The sequence below is a fragment of the Hermetia illucens genome, chromosome 3 (assembly GCF_905115235.1).
Source record: "Hermetia illucens chromosome 3, iHerIll2.2.curated.20191125, whole genome shotgun sequence".
In the NCBI taxonomy this organism is placed as follows: Eukaryota; Metazoa; Arthropoda; class Insecta; order Diptera; family Stratiomyidae; genus Hermetia; species Hermetia illucens.
The window spans coordinates 146,181,778-146,208,450 of NC_051851.1; the positions used below are offsets into that span (position 1 = coordinate 146,181,778).

Here is a 26,673-nt window from a genome sequence, read left to right on the forward strand (position 1 = left end):
GCTGGTATACCAGGAGAACCCAAGGCTCCCAAGTGATCCGGTCTTCGACAAGAGATCGGGTCTCACAGACTCGGGATTGCTGCGCCTGCTGAGAGGCAATCTCCGCCGCATTAAAGCCACACCTCCCACTCGACACTCGTCCGCACCTGCCTGTGCGCTCAAGGAGCTGGACAAGAGCACGCACATCCTGGGCATGCCGTCCGGAAGCTGCTGCAGCCTCTAAGGCCCGTACCGTGTTCTCGAGCGTGGAGAGCGTTTCTTCCAGCTCGAGATAGGGGGACATAAAAAGGCGGTCCCCTTATCCAGGTTGAAGCCCGTTTGCGGCCCAAATTCACGTCGTGTTCACTTCGCCGAATGATGGGAAACGCAGTTCCGAGTTCTGTCGCTGAAACCCCTAGGTTTCATCTGGGGGCGGAGTGATGTGGCGCAGCAGAGTTAACAGCATTCGAAATTTATTTCGAATGTTGTTAATTCAATTGACAGTTGCCACCACCGGTGTTCTCAGTGGCGGAGTAGGCCGTGATTTGAGAAAAAAAATAATTGAAGTTGGAAAATAAAAAGTTACTAATAATGACATTTTGGGATTGCAAGAAATGAGTTGTAATATTGATGCAAATAAAATAAAATGTTTTTAATTTAAACTAAAGGTGTAATGAACCGGGGCTTAGCCGAAATGCTTGAGATATCGCGGGAGGATTGGCTTGATAAATTCCAATTATTTCAGCGTTTTTTTTTTCTTTTCGGATTCAAATATAGTCGACAAAAAAATATGTTCATGCCCTACGCTTAGTCCGAACCCGAAACCCTGAGTTTACAAGTCTCATGCTCTATTAACTAAGCTTTGTTGGGAAAGTGCCACCTAGGAAGGGACGTAGTCTCCTTCCACATCCTCTTGAGTAACTTCCCGTACCGTCAACGACGTGTTTTTCTACAAATAACATGTTTGCAAGGGGTGACCAAAATTACTCGGAAATTACTAAACTGATCTTTCTGAGGCTGGTAAGTAGTGTTTAATCATTCGTTTTTTTCGATGAAATCTGGCCTTCTTATAGCCCAAAAACGACTGTACTTTTAGTGAAAAATTGAACCATTAACTTTGACTGTCCTTCATTTTATAAAAAATGCATATTCTTTTTTTTAAACACGTCGATCAAACACTAATTTTTACTGTTATTTAACTAAATTCATCCACTTTTTTGGTTCAGATCATCCTGTTCACCACAATTTTGGCCACCATAAAACAAGAAAATAACGAACATATGCAACAAAACTGAAAAAATGTTTAGAATTTCGTTTTATTGCAAAAAAAATCGCGAAAATAACCAATTTTTTGGCAGTAAGTGGGGTTAACTCCTTAAGACCCTTCGGTAGAGCTTAGTTAGTTAATTTAGTTTACTGGCAGGAGTCGCAGTTCCGAGCACTCAGGCCATTGTTAGGCCCATTGTACTATCCCCGTAAACCGCCTATTCAATGGCTTCCCGCCTACGGCGTTCGCAGGCTTTAGCAAATCTGAGCACATTCTCCAGAGACAGAGAGTGGGCAGATTCTTCATTGAAGAAAACCTTGCCAAGGTGTCTTCGTCTGGGACCTGAGGGCAGCTTCATAAAAAGTGCAGGGCCATCTCCTCCTCATTCTCACATTGGCTGCATGTAGCCTAAACCACTACCCCAATCTTTTCCATATGATAGTTTAAGGAGCAGTGTCCGGATTAAAAACCCAACTAGGGTTTTCATGTCTCACTTCTTAAGGGACAACAAAAATGCCGCTCTAGTGGGCCTAGGCTCTTTCACAAGGATTTTCGCCTGCTGGCAAGAATTCAAATTTCTCCACTCGGCTGCGTTAATCCTTGCAATTTCACTCTTCAGAGTAGACCTCGACAGTGGTTGGATTCCAAGAGCTGGTACTGGCCCCACCATTGTGGATCCAGACACTCGGCGAGCCAGTCTGTTGGCCTCCGCATTACCTGCGATGTTAGAGTGCCCCGGCATCCACATGAGCAATGTTTCGTTCAGTCGGCCAAGTTTCAGCAGCACCTGATGACAACTCCACACTAACTGGCTTGATATGTCGTTGCTATTTAGCGCTGATAATGCCGCCCGACTGTCGGAACAGATTCGAATGGTGCGAACCCTCCATTTTTGTCGTAGACATTTTTCTGCTGCCAATGAAATGGCATATATCTCTGTCAGGAATATGGTCGTCATTTTTCCGAGGGGTCGGCCCAGTTCTATAATCCGATTCCCCGAGAACACCCCTGCGCCCGATCTGCCCTCCATGACTGACTCGTCGGTGAAGATTATTAAGTCTGTAATCTGAAAAGACTCATGGCCATTTGTCGACCATTCTTCTCTTTTGGTGATTACGACAGTCTATGTCTTTTCAAAGACGAATCTGGAAACCATATGATCGGTCGGCATCAGGGCTATAGGATGTTTGTCAAGGAATTCCGAGATAGCATAACCGTGTGATTGGCCGCCTCTCCACATCCTAATGATAGCGAGCCTATATGCGTCATTGGCTGATTTCCACCAAGTGAAAATTTAGGATAGTTTCAAGTGCCGCATAGTAGTCATTGCTCCAGTAATACTTAGGCAACCAAATCTCTGAATCTGCAGTTTCCTGCTGTTGGCAACGTTCAGTCTTGGCCATCAAACACTGCACGCATACATCAAAATGGGTTTTATTATGGATGTATACATCCAGTATATCCGTTTGGGTGAAAGTCCCCAGGTCTTACCTATCGCATTCCTACAGCACCAGAAAAATCTGCAGGATTTCTGATATTGTTTTTGGATATGGTGTTTCCACGTCAACTTGGAGTCGAAATGTACTCCTAAGTACTTGACTGTTTGTGCCAGGTGGATTTCCGCCCCTGTTAAGGTGGGTAGTGTATAGCTGCCCCGCCTGACGTTCCTAGTTAACATAACTAGTGCAGTCTTCCTAGCGTCCGCCGTGAGTCCATTGCAGAAGCACCAACTGTGGATTTTATGCAGAGTTGCATTCAAGCGGTCACATACTTTGTCTGCAAACTTGCCGGTAATTATTACGGCTTGGTCGGCCGCAAATGCTTACGCGAAGACTTTTCGTCCTCCAAGAGCTACAACAGGGTATCCATTACCAAGAGCCATAACAGTGGAGAGAGAACCTCTCCCCGTGGGCAGCTCCTAAGACATCCTGCTTCAATAGACTTCTGGCCGACCGATATGTGGATTTTTCTCCACTCTAGCATATGAAGGATCCAACTAATTAGTAGCGGTTCGATTCCATTATGCCATCAGTTCATGGAGTGCTATCTCCGTGGATTTGCTTTTCTGGTAGGCGTGTTGCCTATGGTGAAGTGGCCACTTAGGAATGTGTGTATCCCTTATGAGCCGATCTACTAGTCTTTCTAGTCCTTTTAGTAGAAAGGACGTAAGACTGATTGGTCGGAAGCTTTTTGCGTCTATGTAGGTGGATTCCCCTGGTTTGTGAATGAATAAGATCTTCACATCACGCCATCTAATTGGAATATAAGCATTTAATTGTAATACTCGTGTGTGCTAGGCATGCGCGATATATATTCCGAATATGTAGACCCAGGGCATCCATTCCCTCTGTTACTAGCGCAGGAATGATGGCATCCGGACCTGCAGACTTGTATCTATGGAACGAGATAAATGCCCATTTTACTCGCTCCAGTGATACTACTTTGCATGCCAGATTCCAGTCTCTCGGTTGAGGGTTATATGCACCTGTTGGCCCCGAGATTAGATTTTGGATGCTGCCTAGGAAGTGCACTTCAAGCAAATGGTTTGCCGTTTCTTCATCGCTTTCTGTGTACCTCCCGTTCTGTAAACGTAAATAACCCAGTTTCTATCCACGCTCTTTAGCCAGAATCCTTGAGCTTGCCTCACAAGAGTTACTCTCTTCGCAAAAGCGTCTCCATGGTGATCGTTTAGCCAATCTTATGCCCTTCTTTAGAGCATTCTATGACTCTTTGCAGCGATCCCAGCTAGCGCCTGAATCACACTTCAGAGCACCATTGGGGAGCATCTTTGTCGTTCTCCTCTGTTTTGCCAAATCCAAGTTCCACCATAGTGTTTTACCCTTCTTTGGCACCTTGAGTGGGCAGCTTTCTTCGAAAGCTTCTCTCATGCTGGTTGTGATCATCTGGGTTGTCTTCTCAATTCCAGTAATGCATTTGGTGCGCTTCCCATGGATCGTGACTCGGGCGCTAATGCTATTTTATACATCACCCAATCTATCTTCTGCGGATTCCGAAATGGAGTGGGTGGAGGTGGATCCATGCCCATTACGAAATCAATGCGTCTGTGATCTGAGAGTGTGATATCGTTTGATACTCTTCACTCTCCGATCAGAGCCGCGATGTCAGGAGATACCACCGTGATATCGACGACCTCTCGCCTGACCACGTTGAAGAAAGTGGGTTCATTACCCAATTTAAGGATCTGCAAATTGGCTCCTACTAGATACTTCAGTAATCTGGACCCTCTTGCATTGATGTTCGAACTTCCCCAACATATGTGGTGAGCGTTAACATCACATCCTGATATTACCCCCATGCCTTCTGACATATTGGATAGCTCTCTCTCCCCACTGGGAACGTCTTCTGCGTCATAGGGAAAATATGCAGAGCACCATAGTATCTCTTTATCTCCCTCTTGGCTTTTTGTGGTTAGCTTAGCCGATCTGGTGTCGCGATCACATAGGTCGTTAACCAAATTAACCTGGAAGTCTTTTGAGACTACCATGCAAGGGCGGGGTCGATCGCTTCCATTGGCATACAACAAGTCAGCATGTTGGAAGTTGAAGCCCCTAATTACCCCACCAACAACCCACGGTTCTTGTATGAGGTCTTAGTTTTAACAATCGAGAACTTCCCTCCAACTGACGGAATTCCTTTCACCAACGGTAGGGTGAAGGAGTGAGGAAATCTCTAAGTTTAAAGCATTTCCTGCCATTCAGTTTTTTCACCAGTGGAGCTCAAACTCCTTTACAACATGAATATTGATAATATTGCCTAGAGAGAGCTCTCCTGTGCCTGAGTAGGGATGCTGACGAATCCCACGCCACATTTCACAAATAGAAAGGTATAATTGCGAGTGGTCCATCACCTCGTCACGGAACATAAAGTTAGGGCATTGTGTCTTACTAATCTGATGCAGGTTAGACTAAAATTTACTGCAATAACTAATCTCATCATGCTTTCGGCTCAGCCACGGACTTAACTTGTTAGCTGAGCTAGGCAGTCAATCTGCCTATTGAGTTATTTTTCCAAGAAAGTTACCACTCATTCAGGGTATGTTGCCGTTCCTCACGAGTAGCCGCCTTCCTTGCGTGTCTAAGTAATTTTGTGTTTCTTAACAAGGATGACGACGGGAATTGCGCTTACAATACAACTCCCTCTCAAGAATCGGCATAGCAATACCTCAGCATCGTAGAGCAGAACGAACAGCGTTGCACTTGAACTGATAAGACGTCTCCTACTAGGGGTAGGACCCGCAACATCGTTGCACGTTTACCTGTTACTGCTTTGATATGTTGTTCTTCAATTCAAGTTGCTTAGCCGTTAGCTTTAACTCCATAATCGTATCGTCCATCGCCACGGAAAACATGGTCGGGACTTTCTTTTTAGCTGTTTTTTTTTCAGCACAAGGCTTCATCTGCTTACCATCCGCATCGATATGCCAAGTTTCCTTTAAGCCGGTTCAGCAGTGCGTCGTTGTTGCAACATCACCTGCATTACCGAATTTGTGGAATTATGTTAGCCCTCAGTTAACTGTCGTAAGAAGCATTCTAGAGATCTGGTCATAAGATGCCTATGTTATGGAACTGAAACGGGTCTTAACATTGAGCATTAAGAGAAGCACTACTCGCCGAGATCGAAGGCTGTGGATCTCACCTCAACGAACCGTATATTTCCTGCTCTGAAACGGTATTAAACTTTTGGAATAAATCCCTTGCAGCACATATCGTTTGGGCGAGCTTACTCATGATGAGGTTTTCTAGGGCTTCTTAGATAGTGTCAAGTATATAAAGTGGTCGATATGCAGATGGTAGCTCAGAATCTCCTTCGTCATTGCACGAATTTCACCATTTTCCAACGACAAAAAAGTGCTCCCCTTCAGAGAAGCCGTGACGATGGTTTACAAGCATATACCTCTCCAGGAATACCGCCAGCTCTTTTACAGTCAGGCATTCCACACTGTTGACGGCAACCCAAATGAGGTGTGTAGGGAATAATGCGGTTGGGTGCCTTTCAGGTCATAGAAGACCCAAGTGGTGTCAGCTGCACCCGCTTGCTGAGAAGTTTTCCAGAACTGGTTACCCGGTTACAAATGACAACAGTGAATCCGACGCGAAGGGTAGTTTGACGAGATAAGCGCACCAAAGCGTTGGCTTGGAGCCTCGTTCTCGTCAACATTTCGTGGTATTATCTGAAATTTGGATAAGATATGTTCCATTCGAGTGTTCTGATATTAAAATCTTCGCCAACCAGGATCCGACTTTCTATGATCAATACAGTGGTTGTCTGATAAGTCGAGATGCCAAAGTGCTGGGTCTTTTTTCCTGCACTGTTCGTTGATGAGCACTAGAGCAGGTTTTGCATCTATAAAGAACTACACTAGTGGCTCGTGAGCAATTGCGGGATGTGTATTATGTTACTCACGTCATGGCTCATTCCAGTTCCGCCCTGAAGAGATTGGACCCAGCCCCGAATCCGCGGTATGCACAACGCTCTCACCAAATGTACCATGATTCCTGTACTGACCGCAACTGTCCTTATGATTGCATTTCCATAGTCTGCCCGCATCTCCATAGTCTGTAGTAGGACCTATCATACTTACTGGGAGCACCCAAACTTGTATCCTAGATGCTACCCAACCAATCCTATTTTCCTTCTGTTTAGAAATTTCCTCACGCGACTTCCATTACAAAACAAGCTTTTGACTTCGAGAATTCACAAAGATGATACCTATCGGGGCATTGGCTACCTTTAGCCATTTCCACTTGATGGCCTCTTCAACCTTAGTATTTTCTGTAGAATAGTCAAGATCTTCGTTTTCCAAAAAACACATAAGCTCTATGCTCTCGAGAATGGAGTGACAAATGTCAAGAATGACATTTGTCAACCCTCGAGTCATGTCCACCAACCGGCTAAGATTCATTAAAAAAATCGAACTGCAACCAAATAAAGTGAATATAGACTTAATGTACAAGAAAATTTGATCATTACGAAGTGATGTGTGAGTATCCTTGTTAACTGGCCCCGGTCTGCTTTTCGGCCATCTTCCGTTGCTACTCATGTCCGTCAATAGAAGGAAATGTGGTCCTTGAGATCTTCTAGTTTTATCAGCCCGTTTCTCATTCCTTTGCTAATGTTTTTCTTCGGTAAGGTTGCAAAGCATATATGTTTGACAGCTGTTGCACATCGCCTCATAAGACTTGGCTTTCCAAATCAGGCAACGGCGTCGTTTTACTTGGGTACAATTCCGCAGGCATGACAAAGTTCTGAATTTTATGATTCCAAAGTAATGACCCTTTGAGTCCAAAACTGGTTTGCTAGTTCCGTAACAAGACTTTTTTTTCGGAGAACGAGATGGTGGTCCTTTGCTCTACCCCCAAGCTAGAGGACCAATTCGTCGGGGCGTAAAAAATTATAAATATGGAAAAAAGCGAAATAATGGCAGTCTACTAATGATTAAATATAGCGATTTAATGGAGACCTTGGAGGACTCTGCTACTCCATATTCCACAGTTATACGTTGACCCAAGGGGTCTAAGCTGGGCAGAACATCCACTGAAGATGAACATCGCGAAGGAACCCAATCTACATTCCTCATAACATAAAAAAAGTTAAAGATATTGTTTTGGCCAACCGAAGTGAGGTATATAGTTAAGGTGACAGGACCTCATATGGCAGCGTTCAAAGAATCCTTGTGGACGAATTGCACCTGAAAATACCGCAAAAGTGAACCGACTCTGCCTGTTTTTAAGGTTTTGTTTGCAAAAATCGGTTCAATGTCTGTCTTCGGTCGGTCTTTTCTTTTTTTTCCGATGGAAGGTGGAAAGCTTCAAAAACTACCGCTGGCTCCTCCCACATGGTTATTTGGGACTTTCACTCTCCCCGCGGGACTCCCATTTGGTATTACGTCGCGGGGCTGGATCAGAATTTATTCTACGTTTGTCTTAATATTCGTGTTTCTCTTGCGGTCATTCTTTCGGATGACTTCTTGCTGCCTAAGCTTCTTTCCGATGGCTGCAATCACCTTTTCGACTTCAATATTGAATTCAATATTTGAAAAAAGATGTGTTCTACGTCCTCTGCAATATTGCGAATCATCACGCCCAAATCGATACAGGTATGCTCGATAGTCTCCGTGTCCGCTCAAGAGTTGAGTTAGGCCGAAATTTATTTCGCCTTGGGTCGCTCGATCCATTTCCAGATATCCCATGTGATTTTGTAAGTCCAGCGGCCTTTTTCTGACTCATCCCACTACTCTTGTCATTCCGCGACAGTTTCAGTTCGTGCGCCGCCGACGGTCAAGAAATTCTTCGGTGAGATACGCTCGATCGTAAAGTCGTTGTATTTCTTTCGCCAGAATCTCAATCGGGACCATTCCTGCTATCACGCAAGCTGCTTCATTGGATATTCTTCTGTAAGCGCAACATGTTCGGAGTACACTTATGGGATACGCAACTCTTCTATATTTTTCAGTGCATCTGCCCATACCGGAGCTGCATACAGTAGGATTGAACTGACCAACTTCGAAATAAGGAGTCGACGGCTCGGCCTTGGGCCACCTACATTTGGTAGCATTTTCGCAACCAGCGATGCTCCGATGCTATATGCCTTGGTTGCTGCACCCTCTGTCTGCCTGTTTGTCTGTCTGTCACACGCACTTTTCTCAGAAACGGCTATACCGATTGACGCGAAATTTAGTGAGAAACTGGGAACTGTGAACGCCAAGACATGCAGTGAGTGATATCCTTCTACGTTGAGGTTAAGGGGGGGTGGGGGTCCCCATACATGCAAAAGGGAGATGTAAATTTTTTTGCCATCGAATATAGTCATGTTGGGTATCAAATGAAAGGTCTTGAAAGGTCTCGTCTCTTTTCGAAGCCGGTCTTAATTTTGACATTTTTTGGAGAGGCGAGGAGTGGGAGGGGTGGAAAGTGATGATTTCTTTAACGGACCCATTCTCAAAAACTACCCAACCAAAAAATCTGAAAAAAATCATGAAGCTACCTCTAAATGGTGTCCAGGCCTCAAAATATCTCTTCAAATTAAGTTAATAATAGTAAATTACCATATTTTTTGGGAAGTAGTAGTTGGGGTTGGGAGTAGTATAGAATATAATATGAAGCATGTTATTCCCAAGTTTGATCAAAATCATACTATTACTAACAAAGTTACAGTAGCTCAAAATTGACTTTACCGTGTAAATTTATTGCAATTAGATATTAATATAACACTAAAGTGAGTAGTCTGACATGCTAAATGCATATACATAGCAGGTTGCGTACAAATGGGATAGTTCTACACTCAAATATACTCACAGAAGGAGCAAACAAAACCTTTCATACCTGAAGCGCCGAGCTTCCGGTTTCCCGACTTATTTACCAGTTGAAGTATCAAAGGAAAAGCTCGAAAAACCAAGGGGATCGGGGAAATTTTTTGTCACCTTTCGTCACCAGGGATGAGAATTGGATCGTAGAAAATTTGAAAAAGAGCCGCTGTTACAGGCTCTTACTATGCAAAGCAAATAAGAAGATTACGAAAGGCCATCAAGAAATCAAAAAGGCGCGGCAAACTGGAATGGAATGCTTCACCATATTTGAAATATCTAGCTCCCGGTGACCTCAACCTCTTTCCACGGCTTAAGGAACACCTCCCAGGGATAAAACTTGAAGACGATAGCGAAGTGATGGGGCCCGTTGAAGCATTTTAGGAGGGTCAAGATAAAAGATTCCCAACTTCTTTTTAATGTAAATGGAGTCTTATCGTTCGGTATGCTCCTTGAATGAATAAGGCTCTGGCTTACTCAATTTTACATGCTTACCTGTTTCCTTGGTAGCCTTAAGGATATTCTTTACTGAAAGCTTTTTCCATGAGTTTTTTTTTTTTTAAATTCTCCAAAATTAAAAGTGGCCTCCACTCCAACCATTGAATTAAAATCTAAAGTAGATTTTGATTGAGAGGATAAGATTGATAAGGATCAAACCGAAACGATTTTGGTGATAGACACTTTGCCTTCTATTCGGTTCGACTCATAATTGATTATCCTGATTGCCTCTAGTAACTGCCATACATTTCATGTTATCCAAGTATCAGAATAATAAACGTAGTGCAAAAGCGCTCATACTCGGAATTAGCGCTCGATTTTGATACATAGTGGTTATCCTGATCCAGGACACCAAGTCTTTGCAGGGAATCTAATTGAAACGAATCTGTACTGAATGGGGAACCTCCAAAATAATCAACTTTATGGCGTATACCAATGACAAATCAATTAATCCAATAAACAAGGTTATGGAATTTTTGGTCTACCTGGACATCCCTTTGACATCATCCTCTCGTGGTGCCAGGAAGCAGATGGAAGCATATATCCACAGGCGAGCTTAATTTGGCATAATTCAAATCATTACCGTGGCATTCTCCAATAGAAGGATATTGACTGTGAAGTGCATCCCAAAAATCAATATTTGTTTTAAAGCCCCCACAGGCATAAGGACTGCGGAGGAGTCCCAATAATGATCTAATCTATCCGTTGGGCAGTATCGTTTGTCTATCCTTCCTAATTAGAAACACACAATTTCCTTTTCGTAATTAATGAACCAAAATTACTCTAGGTTAACTCGGTTGAACTCCATTCAGTTTTCCTGCCACAAGGGATTGTTACGTGAAAATATTAATCAGCATTATTAAACGCTTAATTAAGGCATTCAAGATTGTCGAATTGCTTCTTCGGAAGCGGAAGGAAATCAGACGTATTCGTACTCACAGCCTATAATTGCGGAATCACGAAATCTGGCCGGAGGGACTTTTTGTTTTTAATTCACTATTACGCATGTTGCGCCCACATCAACGGATCATATTTAAAATTTCCAAATGTAACAAATGAATGGGTCACTTCACGTAGGATTCAGGAAGAACTCACTTCTAGGCACGGCTAAGCAAGTAAAGAGTCCTTCTTAACAACCCCGTTGAAAGAGGATACAGAAGTTGTATCTCATGCTCACACAAAGGAAGATCTGACGCATATTCTTTGAAACGTATTGATCCGTGGGATCGATTTTACGCTCCACAAAAAGCAGACCTACGCACTCAACACTGTATTGTTGTTAAATTTTCCGCCTACTTTCAACTCCTTATTTTCCCACAATTAAGATCCTCTGACATGCACTTCTTAATTAGTCCCCACGTAAATTCCTCAATTCATCCTGCTACGCAAAGATGATATGCCACTAAACTTCAGCGTTAAAGGTTCCATTCAGCAATTTAAGGAACTGATAAGACCTCCCGGAACATTCCGCATTGTCATAGTATGAAAGCCCGCAAGTTTCCTTCCAGCTGTAGCAGTTGCTCATGCCCTGGTGAAAGGCACTGTTGATGATATTAAACGCAAAACCCTTCGGAGATTATATCAATTTGCATATAATGGGTATCCTTTTACTATAGAAAATATTTTCATTATAAATCAGAGAAAAAAATTAACTTTTTATTTATGAGTTCGGCGAGTATCGTATCCTGTTCAAGTTTTTAGGTTGAGAGAAAAGCTCGAGGAGGAAAGAAGGATAATTAACATGTTCGCGCTTCTATAATGAATGGTTGATGTCTATTATGTGCTGGAAACGGATATTTTCATTATGGAAAGAATGGAAGCGAAAGAATGTTGCGTTGAAGGGTTGAAAATCTACTTAATTTTCGCTGCAGATGGGGGTTAACAAGTAGCGGGAGATGTAATTTATTAAGGCTTTTTGTATTTTATGAAAATATTTAACTTGAATTGTTTGGAAATGTTGGAAATATTTCCTTTGCTGAATTTCCTTTCCAGGCTTTCTTTTAAGTTCATGAAGAAAGCGTTGGTGTGCAGTGTAATGAAGGTACCAGAGTGATGAAAATAACAAGAGCCACTGATAAGCAGTGGCAGTTTATTGACACGCAGGCCGCCTGAAACTGACAGAATGAGTGAGTTTCGCCCGCGCTTTCAAACTCGTGTGTCCTCCTCTACAGGTATTTCCAGTGTCGCTACAACACCCTGACTAGTGGCGGAGTTAACAACAAGTACTTTTGGAAATGAGAGTTTATTCTGGAGTATGTCGTACTTTCTCACTTGTTGCGTAAAGTCTGTGTGTCGTCCAGAGTACCTTTGTATATTGTACATATTTATGGTCCCTATTTATCCCCGTACGAAATATAGTGTGTCGACCACACGTACGTGCCATCACTTGCGGTTATTTAAAATTCGTTTCAGCTCCTCCCACACCTTCCCGAGCGGTCCCCATTGGCCCTCTACTTTTCTACGTCAGGTTCACTTGGTGGGATTCACTCGCCATCCATCTTGTTGAACTGTTGCTCCTCCTTAATGTATGACCTATCCACTGCTACTTCCGTCTTCCGATCACATTGCATACAGGCCTCTGCGCCAAATCAGGCCAACGTGATCCGATGATACGACGTAGACAGATGTTCACGAAGCTTTCGATTGACAGTGGGGCCACTTTCAATTTACTACTCCCATACAGCAACACAGAGAGAACTTTAGCACAGAACAGTATCAATTTGATCTTGAGATAACTGTATTTCCAGATTTTAAAGAAACCGGCGAAGGCGAGCGCTGTTAAAACGTCAGATGAGATCCAATGCGATGACACCTTCGGCAGAAACCACGCTTCATAGGTAATTCAGATAGGGAGAGTGGGAAGATCCGTCAGACTGAGAACCTTAATTTGATTGGCGTTCATCAGTCAGTCAGTCCGCCGGAGCTATTTCGCCAAGGTCCATGACCCGGTGGAGTAAGCATATGTCATCAGCGTATAATGTATCATGAAGAACGTCACCGATAACAAGAAACAAAATATCTGTGACGAGGTACAACCCCGGTGAACTCCACTTTCGACTCCCGATTGCTTTGAAATTTTGCCTCGTGTCTTAAGTCGCTCTGATAATAGATATTAGTTTCCTCGGAATGCCCTTCCTGTTTAGAGCATGCCAGATACACTCTCTGTTCACGCTGTAGAAGGCGTTCTCGAAATTGATGAAAAGCAGCTGAAGCAAAGATTTAAACTCCGCACACTGTTTCTAAATGATCTGTAAGGTGTTGATGTGGTTACTGTAGGAGAACGCGAAACAGATACCAGCAGTCCTTGTCGATCAAGCTTTCGAGATGTCTTTTCAAGCGTTCGAGGATTATTCTAGCTATTATCTTTGCGACAGCAGGAACACGGAGATACTTCTTCAATTGTTACACCCAAAAACGGGGCCCTTATTTCAAGTTTTGATGATCATCCCCTTCTTCCAATCTCTGAGAAAAGTATCGGAATTCGAGGATATCGCAAGGGTAGACCGTTAAATCTGGCGGATTTACTCCATTTGGGTGCATTAATGGCCGAAATGATCTTCTTCTTGGAAGAACATTCCCTACGTACATGTTAGGATCACTAACCGGAAGAAATGGCTAATAAGGCGGAACTTCACGATTTGGCCTTTTGTTCTTTGATTGGACTCGCAAATTGGGAGGATTTTCTCCAATGCGCGCGGAAGCATTTTTCGTGCACGGACACTGTGTTGTGCGTGAAAACGGACGCTAACACATCATTAACCGATCAGGGTTCCCAGTTGAACTTTTCATCGGTTTGGCGCACTGCCCCAATATTTTCTTTAACTTTCGGCCGTTCACGCCGGCGTTCCAAACCAAAAGGACGGAAGATTGCGCGCCTCGACAAGGTGCGCCCGTCCGAACGTCGAGCTTGAAGGAGTGCTCCCGTCACTCCAGGACTTTAAACCGGCCCTCGTCCATTCGAATGAGGACCTGCGTGTGTGTGGCGTCGTGTGCCGTGAAGGTGGAGTCCGCCGCAGCTTCGAATAGTCCAGTATAGGATCGGCGGATAGTCGCACACTCTCCCCGTGCACCATCTCCGCGAGCCATTAAGGCGGCCTTTATTGTCCAGTGCCAACGTTCCAGTATCTTATTGAATTGCAGATGGTATGAAAATCAAGCTTGCCTAACTCCGAGAAAAGAGGAGGTTCAAACGGCATTTCCTGGTCTGTAATGATTACGACTGGTCAACTGAGGCACATGGTTGTACCGTAATGTCAGTCATAGGTATTGCTTCAGGCCACCGCGTAAACCTGTCGATCATTGTGAGGCGGTACTTGTATCCGTTCAAGTCCCGCAAGGAGTCAATGATGTCGAGGTGGATGATGTGGAAGCGCTTGGTTGACCTGGGGAAAACGCCTAAGCGTTTATGTCCGTGTTCATGGACGGCAAGCAGTATTTTCCAGTGTCCTTCTGATGTCTGAGTGCCCAAGATCGTGAAATACTTCCTAGTGAAAATCGGCCGGAATAAATGGCCTAGATCCCTTATCTGAAGTCTCGCAGAGTAGGCAAAAGTTTGAGTCGAAGATAAGAAACTCCCTGAACTTGCATTTGGAGTTTGTCTTCAGGTTCTGAAGCCCTGCGTCGTCTTTCTGCGCCTCAGTGATTGCTGTATAATCGACCGCGGCGGGGACTGTGACCTTCGAGATTCGAGACAAAGCGTCTGCAACGACATTGACTTTTCCAGACACGTTGGATTTCAGAAGTAAATTGGTTGAAGCTCAGTTGCCGAAGTGGGTTGAGTTGTTTTGAAATGAACCTCAAGGCTTGCCAGATTTCATTCACCTTTTGATTAAGAGGGGAGCCTACCGTTGAGTCTGCGGCATCGACGAACATGGCTAGGGGTGCATCTGGCCGAGGAAATGCCGGCCGTGTAGCATCAAGAAGCTGTTGTTTGACCATTTCAAACGCCCGGACGCACTCAGTAGACTACGCAACCTCACGGGAATCTTTGGTCTTGAGCCCAGACAAGTAAACGTTGAGGATCGCTTGGTGATGAGCGGTCTTAGGAAAAAAATGACGACAGAAGTTTAGCATGCCCAAGAACCTTCGCAGATCCTTCCTGTCGTTGGCAGGGGAAAATTTTTCATCATTGCAACCCGGATTGGATTCCGTCAGGGATAATCATGTGGCCGAGAAATTTCACCTGCTTCTGTGGGTGTTTGCATTTTTCAACGTTTAAAACAAGCCCGGTTTAAAGGAGACGTTGAAAAATGCATTCGGGACGGTCGAAATGCTCAAATTCGGAAGAAAGGGCGATCAAGTCATTATCCATGTAAACAAAACAGAAATTTAAATTTCGTAGGACAGAGTGGATGAATTGGGAAAATGTTTCCGTTGCAAACGAGCGAAAAGTTATTCTGGTGAAATCGCAGAGTCCGAAAGTTGTGCAGATAACCGTTTTCGATATGTCCTCAGGAGCAACAGGGATTTGGTGATACGCCTTCGCCAGGTTCAAGGTCATGAAAACACAGCAGTTTGCCAGTGAATGATTCGCTCCCTAAACCAAACGGAATGGAAATGACCAACAGCTATTGGAAAATCTGTAAATGCACTGTTTCATGAAATCGTCAAACTCTTCCTTTGCAATACCTAGCTTCTGGGGTGATAGAGGACGCAACTTTGAGAAGATCGGTGGAGTCGGTAGTGTTGATGTGGTGCTGCACATTGTGGTTAACCGGCTGGGGGGATTTTGCGATGTTTGCGGAGGAGCGTGCGAATGCGATGGTTGGCAATGTCCTCGAAAACAATAGAAAGAGTGTCGTTTGCGCAAATGTAAATTTTTCCTGATGACTTTAAAGAGGTTAGGGGAACTATCAAGGCTTTGTTCTGCAGATCCACAAACAGCCCATAATGACACAGGATGTCTGCGCCTAAAATGGGTGTGCTAATGTCTGCCAAAACGAATCGCCGTGAATACGTTCGGCGCAATCCGAGACACACGTCCACCTGCCTGCGCCCGGAAGTGCGAATGGGAGCGGGGTTCGCGGCAACTAGTCGCAAGTTCTGCGGTATCAACATGTTTGCACGGGGCACGGGGAGAACCGACACCTCAGCGCCCGTATCGACCAGAAAACAACGTGGTACTGCACTTCAGTTAGCCATCGTCGAAGCACCCAGCGAGCCTAGTTTTTTTGTTGCATTGAAATTACCTCCGGTGGTACTTTAGTCGCCACAGCCCCGAATTTACGGTGGTGTCAGAAATCGTCGAGGCTCCCGGTGTGCGACTACCCGAACGCCCATTTCGCAAAATAAACATAGACTGTGATCGAGATCTACTTCCCGAACGCAGAGTACCTAGAAACTGCGCCAACGAATGTCATCACCTTTGTCTTTAATCCGTCGACTCCCTGATTTTTGTCTATAGAGAGACGTGCGCACACCTCGTGGACTTTATCGGCTGTGGCGGACAACAACTCCAGCAACCCCGAGTCTTGCGCGGGCCAGACTTCAATAGCTCTCAGCCGACTGTACCACCACCCAGCTGCCCCATTCCACGAAACAGCTGGCTGTAATTCAGCTTCGTTTCCTCACGCACTGACAGCCAGCGTATGAGCTGCCCCTTTAGCCTGACGTAGGAGCAGCCCTCCAACATGCACGTGACTAAACCAATTGTCTCCTAGTCGAGACCAATAAAGGCGTGGTTAAAACGCGTGGCCTTTGTTGTGACGCCTGCCAGCGTAAATCGCACCTCCGATTGGCGGAACCACGCCGTCGGATTGCGCCGCCAATACGGTGGCACCCTAGCCAAAACGGCTGCTATAGGGAGAATGCGTCTTTCGGAGTAGGGCGAAGTAGCGTGGCCGAGTATACACTGATTGGCAGTCTAGTATGTCAGACCCTAATTATTTGAGGCAAACATTGAAATGCACCATGATGTTATTCGTTTCTTTTGTATCATTGTTTGCTTACCATGGAATCGCGACTTCTTCCAGAAGTGGAATGCAGGCTGTGTCAGTGTCCTGCAAAGAACATAGAACTCCATGGAATTCCCGGAAAGACAACTTTCTCTTTGTTTTTATTCTCAGTGTTATTTCAGCGGTTTTCTCTATCTGAGTGCCATAGAGGGTCGAAAAATCATCTTAGTTGGTAATGAGAAATATCACGTTTAAAAAAAAATGGTATCACAAACATCATATTTCCGCTTCCACTGCTTCGAAGGTGGGTAGGAGGGTATTTGGTGATATTCTGTAATCACATTTGGTAATTCGGTGATGTTAGGTAATGCGATAATGTAGGCAATTTGATGATGGTAAGTGATGTAGCAAGGTTTGATAATGTTTGGATCGTGCTCGGTGATGGTAATGTGATATTACACTTTAATGTGATATTAGTTCTCTTATACACCATCTAAAGCGCAAGTGTTCCTGGGCTCCAAGCAAATGGAATAATTTGCTTCTCACAATTCTTGTAACCTAAAGAAAGCCATACAGCTGGTTTGAAAAGCCTTTGAGACACTCAATTGTGGAGAGCTGCAGGTCGTGATAAGCAATAAATTTAGGAGCTATCTACTAGATGCAGGGGTGCTAACATCGACCTCAAACAAGATGACCTTTTAGTAGAGATATAAACTATGGCCCCCAGGAGATTCTGACCTGCATCTTTCTCATCGTCAACACTGAAGTCATCGACTACTATCTTTGTGCCAATCTATGGCAATGAATTGAAAATTGGGTCAAGGTGACCATAAAATTATCTCGTTGCTGCTTTGTTTCGACAATCATCATCCTAAAAGAAAAAATAGCAAGACTTTGTCACTAAAGATACTTCTTCTGCAGATATCGATGTTTGTATCTCTTCAACTAGTAGAACAAGAAACTCGAACTGCTTTGAGTGGTGATGCTTGATGTTATCATGGCAGAAATCCCTATTTGGAATTTGGAAGTCGAATCTAACACCGGAAGAATTAGTTAGAGAAGATGTTAATTTTTTAACTGTATCTAGTAAGATTTGGTGGGAACCTTTACGGTAGGAGTAGCTTATCCAAACGGTTCAGTTCGTTCTCAGATCCTATGAGAAAATCAGGTCGGAGCCATATTCATTGGTTAGAAAATTCAAAATCCAAGGGAGCGCGAGGCGTTAATAACCTTCAGGCATCAATAGCCTTCAAAAGATTGCTTTGCTTTGTGTCCTTATTATCTGAATAGTTGTAACCAAGGACAATAACATTTCTAATTTCTTATTTCAGACTTATCATCAGAAACTAACGACACCAACCACTAAATACTAAAATGATGGCACGAATCTCCAGTAATATCGCTCTACACCACCTCCTCATTTTGGCAGTTGTATTGGCTTCGTGTACGGCCCGACCACAGAATTCAATCGACAATCAGGTGAGTAATAGTTTTAGATGCAATCTGATTTCAACCCTATATTTAGAACGAAATCCATGAAGGTAACACACGTTCAGATACAACGTGAGCGTTTGTAGCCTATGCAAGTTGCTGATATATGCCTGAATCTGGTTTGAACAGGAATCCTTAGAAAGGTCCTTTCTAGCATGTTTTGTGCGGATATTAATGTGATTTGCTGCTATATTCTGGCGAAATCAAATTAGTGAAGTTTTGTTCTCATCTCAGATTTGAAAGTGGACGTTGTATTCCAGATAATCAATTTTGATATTCTGTTGTATTTGAAAATATCGATTGTTGCAGAGAGATATGTTTCGAGTGATAAATGAAACGGGTCTATTCAAAATAAAGTATAAGTTGGCGTTTCCTTTCTACGCTTTATCACATCTACATTTTTTTAAGAGATATAACTTTCTTAAGAGCGAAAACTTGAAGAATTGAGGATACTTCATTGGGTGCTTATTTAGTCCAACTATCACCAATTTTGGCGAACGAATATCGGATACTTGCAGTAATCACCAGGCTATCTTAGGGCGTCGCATTGTGATTTATTTATTTAATGAACACTACACAGAAAGGTAAATTTCTAATTACATATTATCCTCAGAAGGAGTAGCAAATAAGTAGCTTAACTTACGCTTAAAAGTAAGGAAGGAGGCAGAACTAAGCCCAAACTGTAGTGTTGTAGGGCCGGCATAAAATCGGGATCGGAGAGTTTAAGCAGATGTTGAGCTCCGCAAAAGAGACGTAAAAAATGTCCGTGTACTACGGGAGGTGCGACAGTCACTCTTACGGAATACCTACCATTATTGAAAAATGTTTCTAACCAAGAAGGGGATTAAGGTAAAGTCGGAAGAGGTACTTGACACGACATTTTGGGAGCACAATTGCAATCATCGAAGGTCTTAAAAGGAAGTCGATAGTGATAGGAGTAGAAAAACAAGCACAGTGCAGCGGAACCGAAACAGAGGCAGATAATTTAGGTTATCTGCATACAGCAAACACGCAAATTAATAAAAAAATGGGAATAATAGGGGACCCAGCATAGAGCCTTGAGGAACACCAGAGGAAGAAGAGGATTGCGGGGACTGGGGTAGCCATGAGCAGAAACTCTACACAGGAAGTTGAGTAGGGAGAGTAGACCATTTCAAATCATTGGAGAAACTGAAGGGAAATCCACCCCGTGAAATAGTATCTAAATAGTGCTTCCGCGAGGCTGGGGCTGGAGAGACCGGAGGTGGGTTCGAAACTCACATGCACCGACTCTAATGCTAACGTTCACGCGGTGGAGCAGGGGCGGACGAGTCTTCCAAATTTTTTTTTACCTCCGTGCACGAACAAAAAAAAGGAGCTCCAAATACCGGAAGCTTGGTGCTTCAGGTGTGAAGGGTTCTTTGTATTTCTTATGTCAGAGTATTTATATAAGTATTTTGAGGCTTAGACACCGTATAATGGTAGCTTCGTACTTTTTGCTGAGTAGTCAAAGAACGGGTCTCTGAAATAAATTATCATTTCATAACCTCCGGCATTTCCAGCAAACAACAAAATTAAGACAGGATGCGGAAAATAATAATCGAGACCTTTCATTTGATAGCCCAGATGACTATAATCAGTGGGAAACAATTTTACACCTTTTGAATGTTAGAGGACCCTCCCCCTTCAACTCCCCACCTTTTTACCAAATCGTATTAATAGGAGCAATCGTTTCTGAAAAAATTGGTGTGACAGGCAGATGGTTAGGCTAACAAATAGACAAACAGACGAATGAACGAAGAGATAGACAGACAGGCAGACAGTAAACCGATTTTAATAAGATTTTGTCTCACACAAGCGCAATGCTGACCACATTGCCTCCTAGTGTACCGTTACGGTCTTGAATGAAGTGCTCTAACACACTTCAAGGTCCTGATCCAATATGGATGGTTGCGCCAACGATTATTATTATTATTTGTCTCACACAAAACTTAAAGCAAGATGGAGATAGCAACGGTTCCGTTTTGATTGGATACATACCGAGTCCGTATTTCGCAGCCTAAACGCACACCTTTCTCAACGCATCCTCTATAATTTCACTCATAACGGAAGGACGCGTAAGAAATAACCTTGATACCAATATCACCAAGTCGTCCGCACGCGCTTCCGTCGGCACCACGCTTCTTTCCGGTATCCCAGGAATTCCATCTATCGCTATCTTTCAGAGAACCAGAGAGATAGCGCCACACTGAGGCATCCATCTGCTCACAGCTCTCGTCAAGTGACTATCTCTTATCCGTTTCCGCCTAGAACCTCTTTGCTAGGTACGAATACTAAGATTGTTGGAGGCAGCTTGTATTTTAATTTTAATTGTGTTAATCAGGCCGTTTCTGTGGATTTGCCCTTGAGGTAGGCGTGCTGAGACTTGGAGAAAGGAGTTTCCTCCATGGTCGCATTTAGATGGATGTTCAGGAGGGTAGGGGGTATTTAACATGAAAGGTAAGATTGATTGGACGAAAATCTTTCAAGGTCTCACGGCTACACCTGCTTGCTTTGGTTTCTTCAATTCCGGCAAAACTCTCCAAACCACGACACAACCTTTTTTTACTTAGCATGACTGGCATAGAGAAGCAGTCTGGAGTCCAGCTGATTGCATTCTCGGTAATTGCCGATTCCATAATATCAAACGACTAAAGCTGCTATGACGACGATGTCTACGAGCGATACAACGACCGTCTGCTTGTGGATAAAATCTAACTCAACAGGTTGCAGGTGGGTCACCTAATCCGTATGAGTGAGGATGATCCCGCCCGGAAAGTCTATAATGGCAATATCTATGGTAGAAAAAGAAGACGTGGTAGACCCTGCCAGATGTGGAGCGATGGCGTAGGTCGGCACACCAGGCAGCTTTTAGGGATGTCAAATTGGTGGGCCTCGGCGCAAAACCTGGATTACTGGGGTTCCTTACTAGACCGAATACCGGTTATTGCGCCGTTGATGATGATAATGTAGCTGCACAACTTGTGACTCACACTGCTCCTAGCTGGAGAGGAAGGGCATCCAAATTATCAGCTGCAGGGTCTTACCATGCCGTCCAGTGGAGAAAGAATGGGCTCCTATGTTCCTTGGTCAGAGTCTTACTGAGTCTCATAAACTCGCTGATGTTTGTGCTGACTTATACCTCTTCGGACGATCCTTATATGTCAGTATGTGAAACTGGGAGAAAGGAGGGGGGGGGGGATGACTTTCGATACGCGGAAATAAAGTTACGAGATGGAATAGGCTATCTTCAACAGATTTATCGTAATGAAATCTAATAAATCTGTTGCAGATTAGACTTTAGCTTGAATCTTTGCCGCTTTCAAAAAAATAGTCGTTGCATCGTAATTTGTACAACATATAATTGGAGTATTCTCCCGTATATTGTTCATAAGTTCGAAGTAAATGCTCCCCACTCCAACGTGACCCTATGATTAGCAGAGTTCGCTATTTAATAATCAAGAATTATATCCAGAAACAACTCCTACTATCCTCGTTCTTCGCTCGAATTTCCCGGCAATTTCTTTGACTTAATTTAATAACTCCTTGCCCCAGAAATGAATACGTCAACAACAAAGATTATACGTCAAAGCCTAATTCTAATACAGGCATCCCTTCCGAGTCCCTAACAAATATCATCACAAAAATGATATCTAAACAACTACCGCAAAATCTAATTTTCGTGAAGACAATTCCAATCTCGTTTGTTTGATGCCGACCCCCTTCTATAAAAACAATTGATATTTGCCATCCTCCCTCACCCCTGCTAGTCAGCTACTTTGAACGAGTGGATTGCCAAAGATGACTTATTAAATTTCTCGCCTTCTTAAGAATACAAAGGGCGGAAAAGACAGACAGTAAATCCTAGAGTCAATGTTGTTTGCTGATATAATTACCGAGCGAGCGAGCTCCTTTCGGGGAATCTTGAATTTCATTAGCACGTGAAAGGTATCTGTCGCAGATACGTGCGCTAGGCGCGAAAGGCAGGTGAGGTGGTCCATATTCGTTATCTCGTTTCCGTTACCATTGTTGTTTCGCCTTCATTGATTACACGGATGATACAGGACATATGCAACCCGAGATGGAGCCAGGACAATAATATTATCTTACACACAACAGTCGGATATTGTTTAATGGACAAGTGATTTTTTCAATCAGGCTGACATTGTCGTCCTTTAGGGATTAAAACTGGAGATGGATTGGCTGTTTTGATACGCTGTATTTTCGTGTTGTTGCTAATCAGAATGGTGTAGAGATACCGTGTATTGTGGGGACCAATACATGGTTAACTGTGTGCACGTTCATGTTCACGTTAGGTGCTGACCACATCCTCGTTTCGAAATTCCAGAAATAGTCCATACCGTCAAGGGAACTCGTTGTAACAACTTGAACATGCATAACATTCATTAACCATCTAAATGCTTTCAATAGACACGGTGATTAGCGAAGCCATTGTGCAGCAAAAACCCCCTCACCCCCCTTGCAATTTGTACATTTGAATATGAGCAGATATGTGGTTTCTAACAGGGTTTAAATTAAGAGAATCACTCGTCCTCACCCCTTCATTCCGGCACAATTCCTGACACCGCTTGGTGTCCCTGTCTAAATTCTTGTGGGAAACATGAAAATTAGTTTTTTGACTGACGGACTTTCAGCAAAAACCCTACACTTGCTGGAAACTACCCCATAACCCATGCAGAGTAACTGCAAATTATTCAACAGGAATATAATATCGGAACAACCTTCAGACTCGACAAATTCAAACACGAATATATTAGCAGGAAAACCTCGTTTGATAAGTTTATGTAATCGCATTCAGGATGGGATTTCGACATGAAAGTGAAGCTCCAGAGTTCATTGTAGCTGACGTAATTCCCTTCTCGTTCCTCTATCCCCAGTGCCCCCAAGGGTAGTTTTCACTATTTCCAGATAGGACACATGAACTGAGTAAATTCGTTGTTAAAGATGAAAACCTAGCAAAAAGTGTGATTACGTACGTAACGTATATCCTGTTCGCTGTCTGATATAATGTTCATTTTTTAGCTACGTCGAAACTGGGTGAAAGCTATTTGCTGGACCAAACATGTGTCCATTAGTCCGATGCGGTCAAAGGAGGAATAAATGAGTTAAAGAAAATCAAATCGGCTTTCTCACACAGTCCTTGATGATATGTTTGTGTAGGTCTTAGTGCCAGTGAATTACGTCTTCAATTTTGTATGGTTCGGATTTTGTTCTTCATCCTGAAAGGCTGCGAAATAAGGATAAAAGTATTTCTTCCAATGCTTTTATGAAGTATATCCTGTGATTATCGTAGGAGCAAGGACAATTGTGAGGCAGTGTTTTCAACATTTTATGCAAAACATACATATGCCGATCCCCTGCACATAGTGAAGAGAATAATTTTATCCAAAGCCAAGAAGCTCTATCCAACCATGGCTGTCAATTTTTTTCCGAAGGTAGCAGCGTCATTACGACTGTTTGCAAATCTAATGTCATACAACAATGCTAAAAATATTTGTTGAAGGACCACACCCCGTCCTAGAAAAACTATTGCCCCCCTTGACTGGTTATAGTATGCACCCTTAGATATTCCATTCCTAGGAGGTTCGGCCAGTGCAGTTCCCTCATCCATTCTTCTTCGTTCTTTAGCGTTGTAGCCCTGAACTCATTTCCGATTCCACTAAAGGGCTCTAGACCATCCAGCTACATGCCTGCTCCCTTTTTAGCCAGCTCACCCACTACCTCATTTTATTCTAACCCAATGTGTCCTGGAATCGAGAGTATCTCAAAGGGTGGCATTCTCACACCAATTGCAAGTTCACCTAGTGAGACCTAATTATTCAACCCCCTTTAGTTCCTTTAGAAGTTGAAGGAGACACATTTATCTATGGCGTGTATCTCCGCCTCGAATGTATTAGTGCGCTTACCCATTAGTTCAAAATACCTTTCCCTTGGGTCAATAACTTCAGTGCGCATTCCTTCTGCTGTGATGGATTCGCAAGTATACGAAATAATGAGTTGCTGATTTAAACCGTAGGTCACTGGCACCCTCTTCTAGTTTGCGCTATTATTTCAACTTCTTATGGAAATGAAAAGTCGTTGTCATGTTGTCTCGTGGTATTAGCAGTTCGCGACTCCGCCTAGAAGAAAATATAAACCTTCTTTCGATTCGGCAGCTCACCACCTCGCTGAAACTCCCGCATCTTCTACACATCGCCCTTCTTGCCGGCATCTGTATGTACAGAAGACGAGGATTCAATCCCAGAAGGACCTGTGTGGATGCCGATGAGCACGTCCTCTTTGTCCCGCGGGCCAGTCTTTGAAGTTTACGTAACTCCCTGGCTTTGTGCTGAGTACATTTCTGTCTATAATATATTCAGTACGGCATTTTCGAGGTGCATCTCCATTTTTTCCTTGATATGGACCTGCAGGTCATTCCCTTGGCCGGCGGTGTTTGTCAATGAATGAATGCAGATTTTGAAACCTCCCTTGAGTGGATTACCTTTCATGATATCCAGGATCTCCTTGATAAACTCAGTACCCTGTACTAATTCCAGTGCCCGAAGTAGACTCTCATATTCTTTGGCAGAAATCAAACCTCTTAAGCGCGTAGTGAACTGAAGCGCATAAATCGCAATGCTTACCAGCTCAGAAAGCTTGGAAATCACTCCAGTACGTAAAAATCGTTATAAACGCCAACGGAACTGATGACCTCCCTAGGGATCTTCACGTTCATGGAGGACAACATGGAGGATGATCCACTAAACTGCGATGCCTCCGGATCCATCCAATCTGCTGGGTTGTCGTTTGGCCTGTAGGGGCCTCAGGAATATCCACCAAGTCCTTTTAGCTTGGTCACATATTCGCCATTCACGTTCGGCAGGTCTCTCTTAAACCAGTCCAAGGCAATCGTTGATATACACCAGCAATATACATCTACTTTCTTAGATTCGCTTAGATTTCGCTTTACGCAAGTTTCCGCACAAAGTAGTAATACACAGGCTTGTCCGTATTTATATCTTTTTGGAAGGGTGAGGTATAGTAAGTGAATTCAATTATGTGCAAAGTGTTGGACCCCCCTAATGGTACGCCATCAGACTACCCACTAAACACGAAAAGAATTATTAGTTCAAGTAACACTCAACTATCCGACCCTTCCAATGGTCAAACTCCCTACTTTCTTCGCAACAATAAGAACCCGAACGTAATTTGTTACACGGCTCGATCTGTCAGCAGTCCCCATCATCTATCTAACAATGTTGTGTGAAGAGAGCCCTTTGCATCTGCATAAAGTTGTTGAGAAATCCCATTCTACCTTCCACAAATAAAGGAGTAATTGACGTTGTCTACAGCCTCATCGCAAAATACACCCTCACGCGATCATGCCTTCCCAATCCTGTGCAGATAAAACTAAAAACCTCGGTGCCCACTAGAAGTTGAGTCAACAAATAGTCAGTCTCATCATGGTTTTGGGTCAGCTAAAGACGTAAGCTCTCGACTTGTTTTACCAAGAGGGTTGTGTCACTCGCTTAGTGTGTATTGCCGTTCTCCACAAGCAACCAGCTCCCTTGTCCTTGTATATGGCTTTATGCTCTTCAGCAAGAAGCACACAGGGAATCACGCGATCACCACGCTATTACGTTAAGTAGGCGCCATCAGTAAAGTTCCCCACCTCGGTAGATATGGGATCTGCTAGATATAGGATTCCCACTTTTTGCCATTAGCCACCTTAAGACCAAAACTCTAGCAGCAGTCTTGTCCACTACGCTCTCTTTGAGCCGAAGGTTAAATTAAGGTAATTTATCCTTGAATTTAAAGACTGGTAATCGAGTCTCGCCGATCAATAATAGACGCAGGGTCAGGATTTTCTTTTTAGTCAGGATGACTACTTGGGTTTTTTCCAGCACAAAACTGAAACAATGAATAGTCGTTTGCATGGCCCTTGTTCAACAGTGCGTTCGATAACAAGTGCAACAACATCATCAGCATAACCAATCAAGCGCGAGTCTTCTGGCATGTCGAGTCTTAGCAGACTATCGTAAAAAGCTTTGCGGAGGTCTGGTCCTAGGATGGATCCGTATGCTACCACCGACGTCTTCTCCATGCTATATTCCAATAAATCAATGATTACGACGCGAGAGTTACGTCGCGAATGTTTCCTTTGTGTCAGAACATCAAGAGCTTGTTCTCGCCGCCATTTAGAG

At 43.6% G+C, this 26,673-nt stretch overlaps 1 protein-coding gene across 3 annotated transcripts in view; it reads left to right on the forward strand.

Annotated features, from left to right (window-relative positions):
- The window catches only part of LOC119651688, a 148,596-nt gene that overhangs the window by 115,711 nt on the left and 6,212 nt on the right, over positions 1 to 26,673 (forward strand). For all 3 annotated transcript variants that reach the window (XM_038055394.1, XM_038055395.1, XM_038055392.1), the window contains one exon: positions 18,292 to 18,439. In XM_038055394.1, the coding sequence (XP_037911322.1) occupies positions 18,335 to 18,439 (105 nt within the window). In that variant the 5' untranslated portion in view covers positions 18,292 to 18,334. The remainder of the gene's footprint in view (positions 1 to 18,291; positions 18,440 to 26,673) is intronic.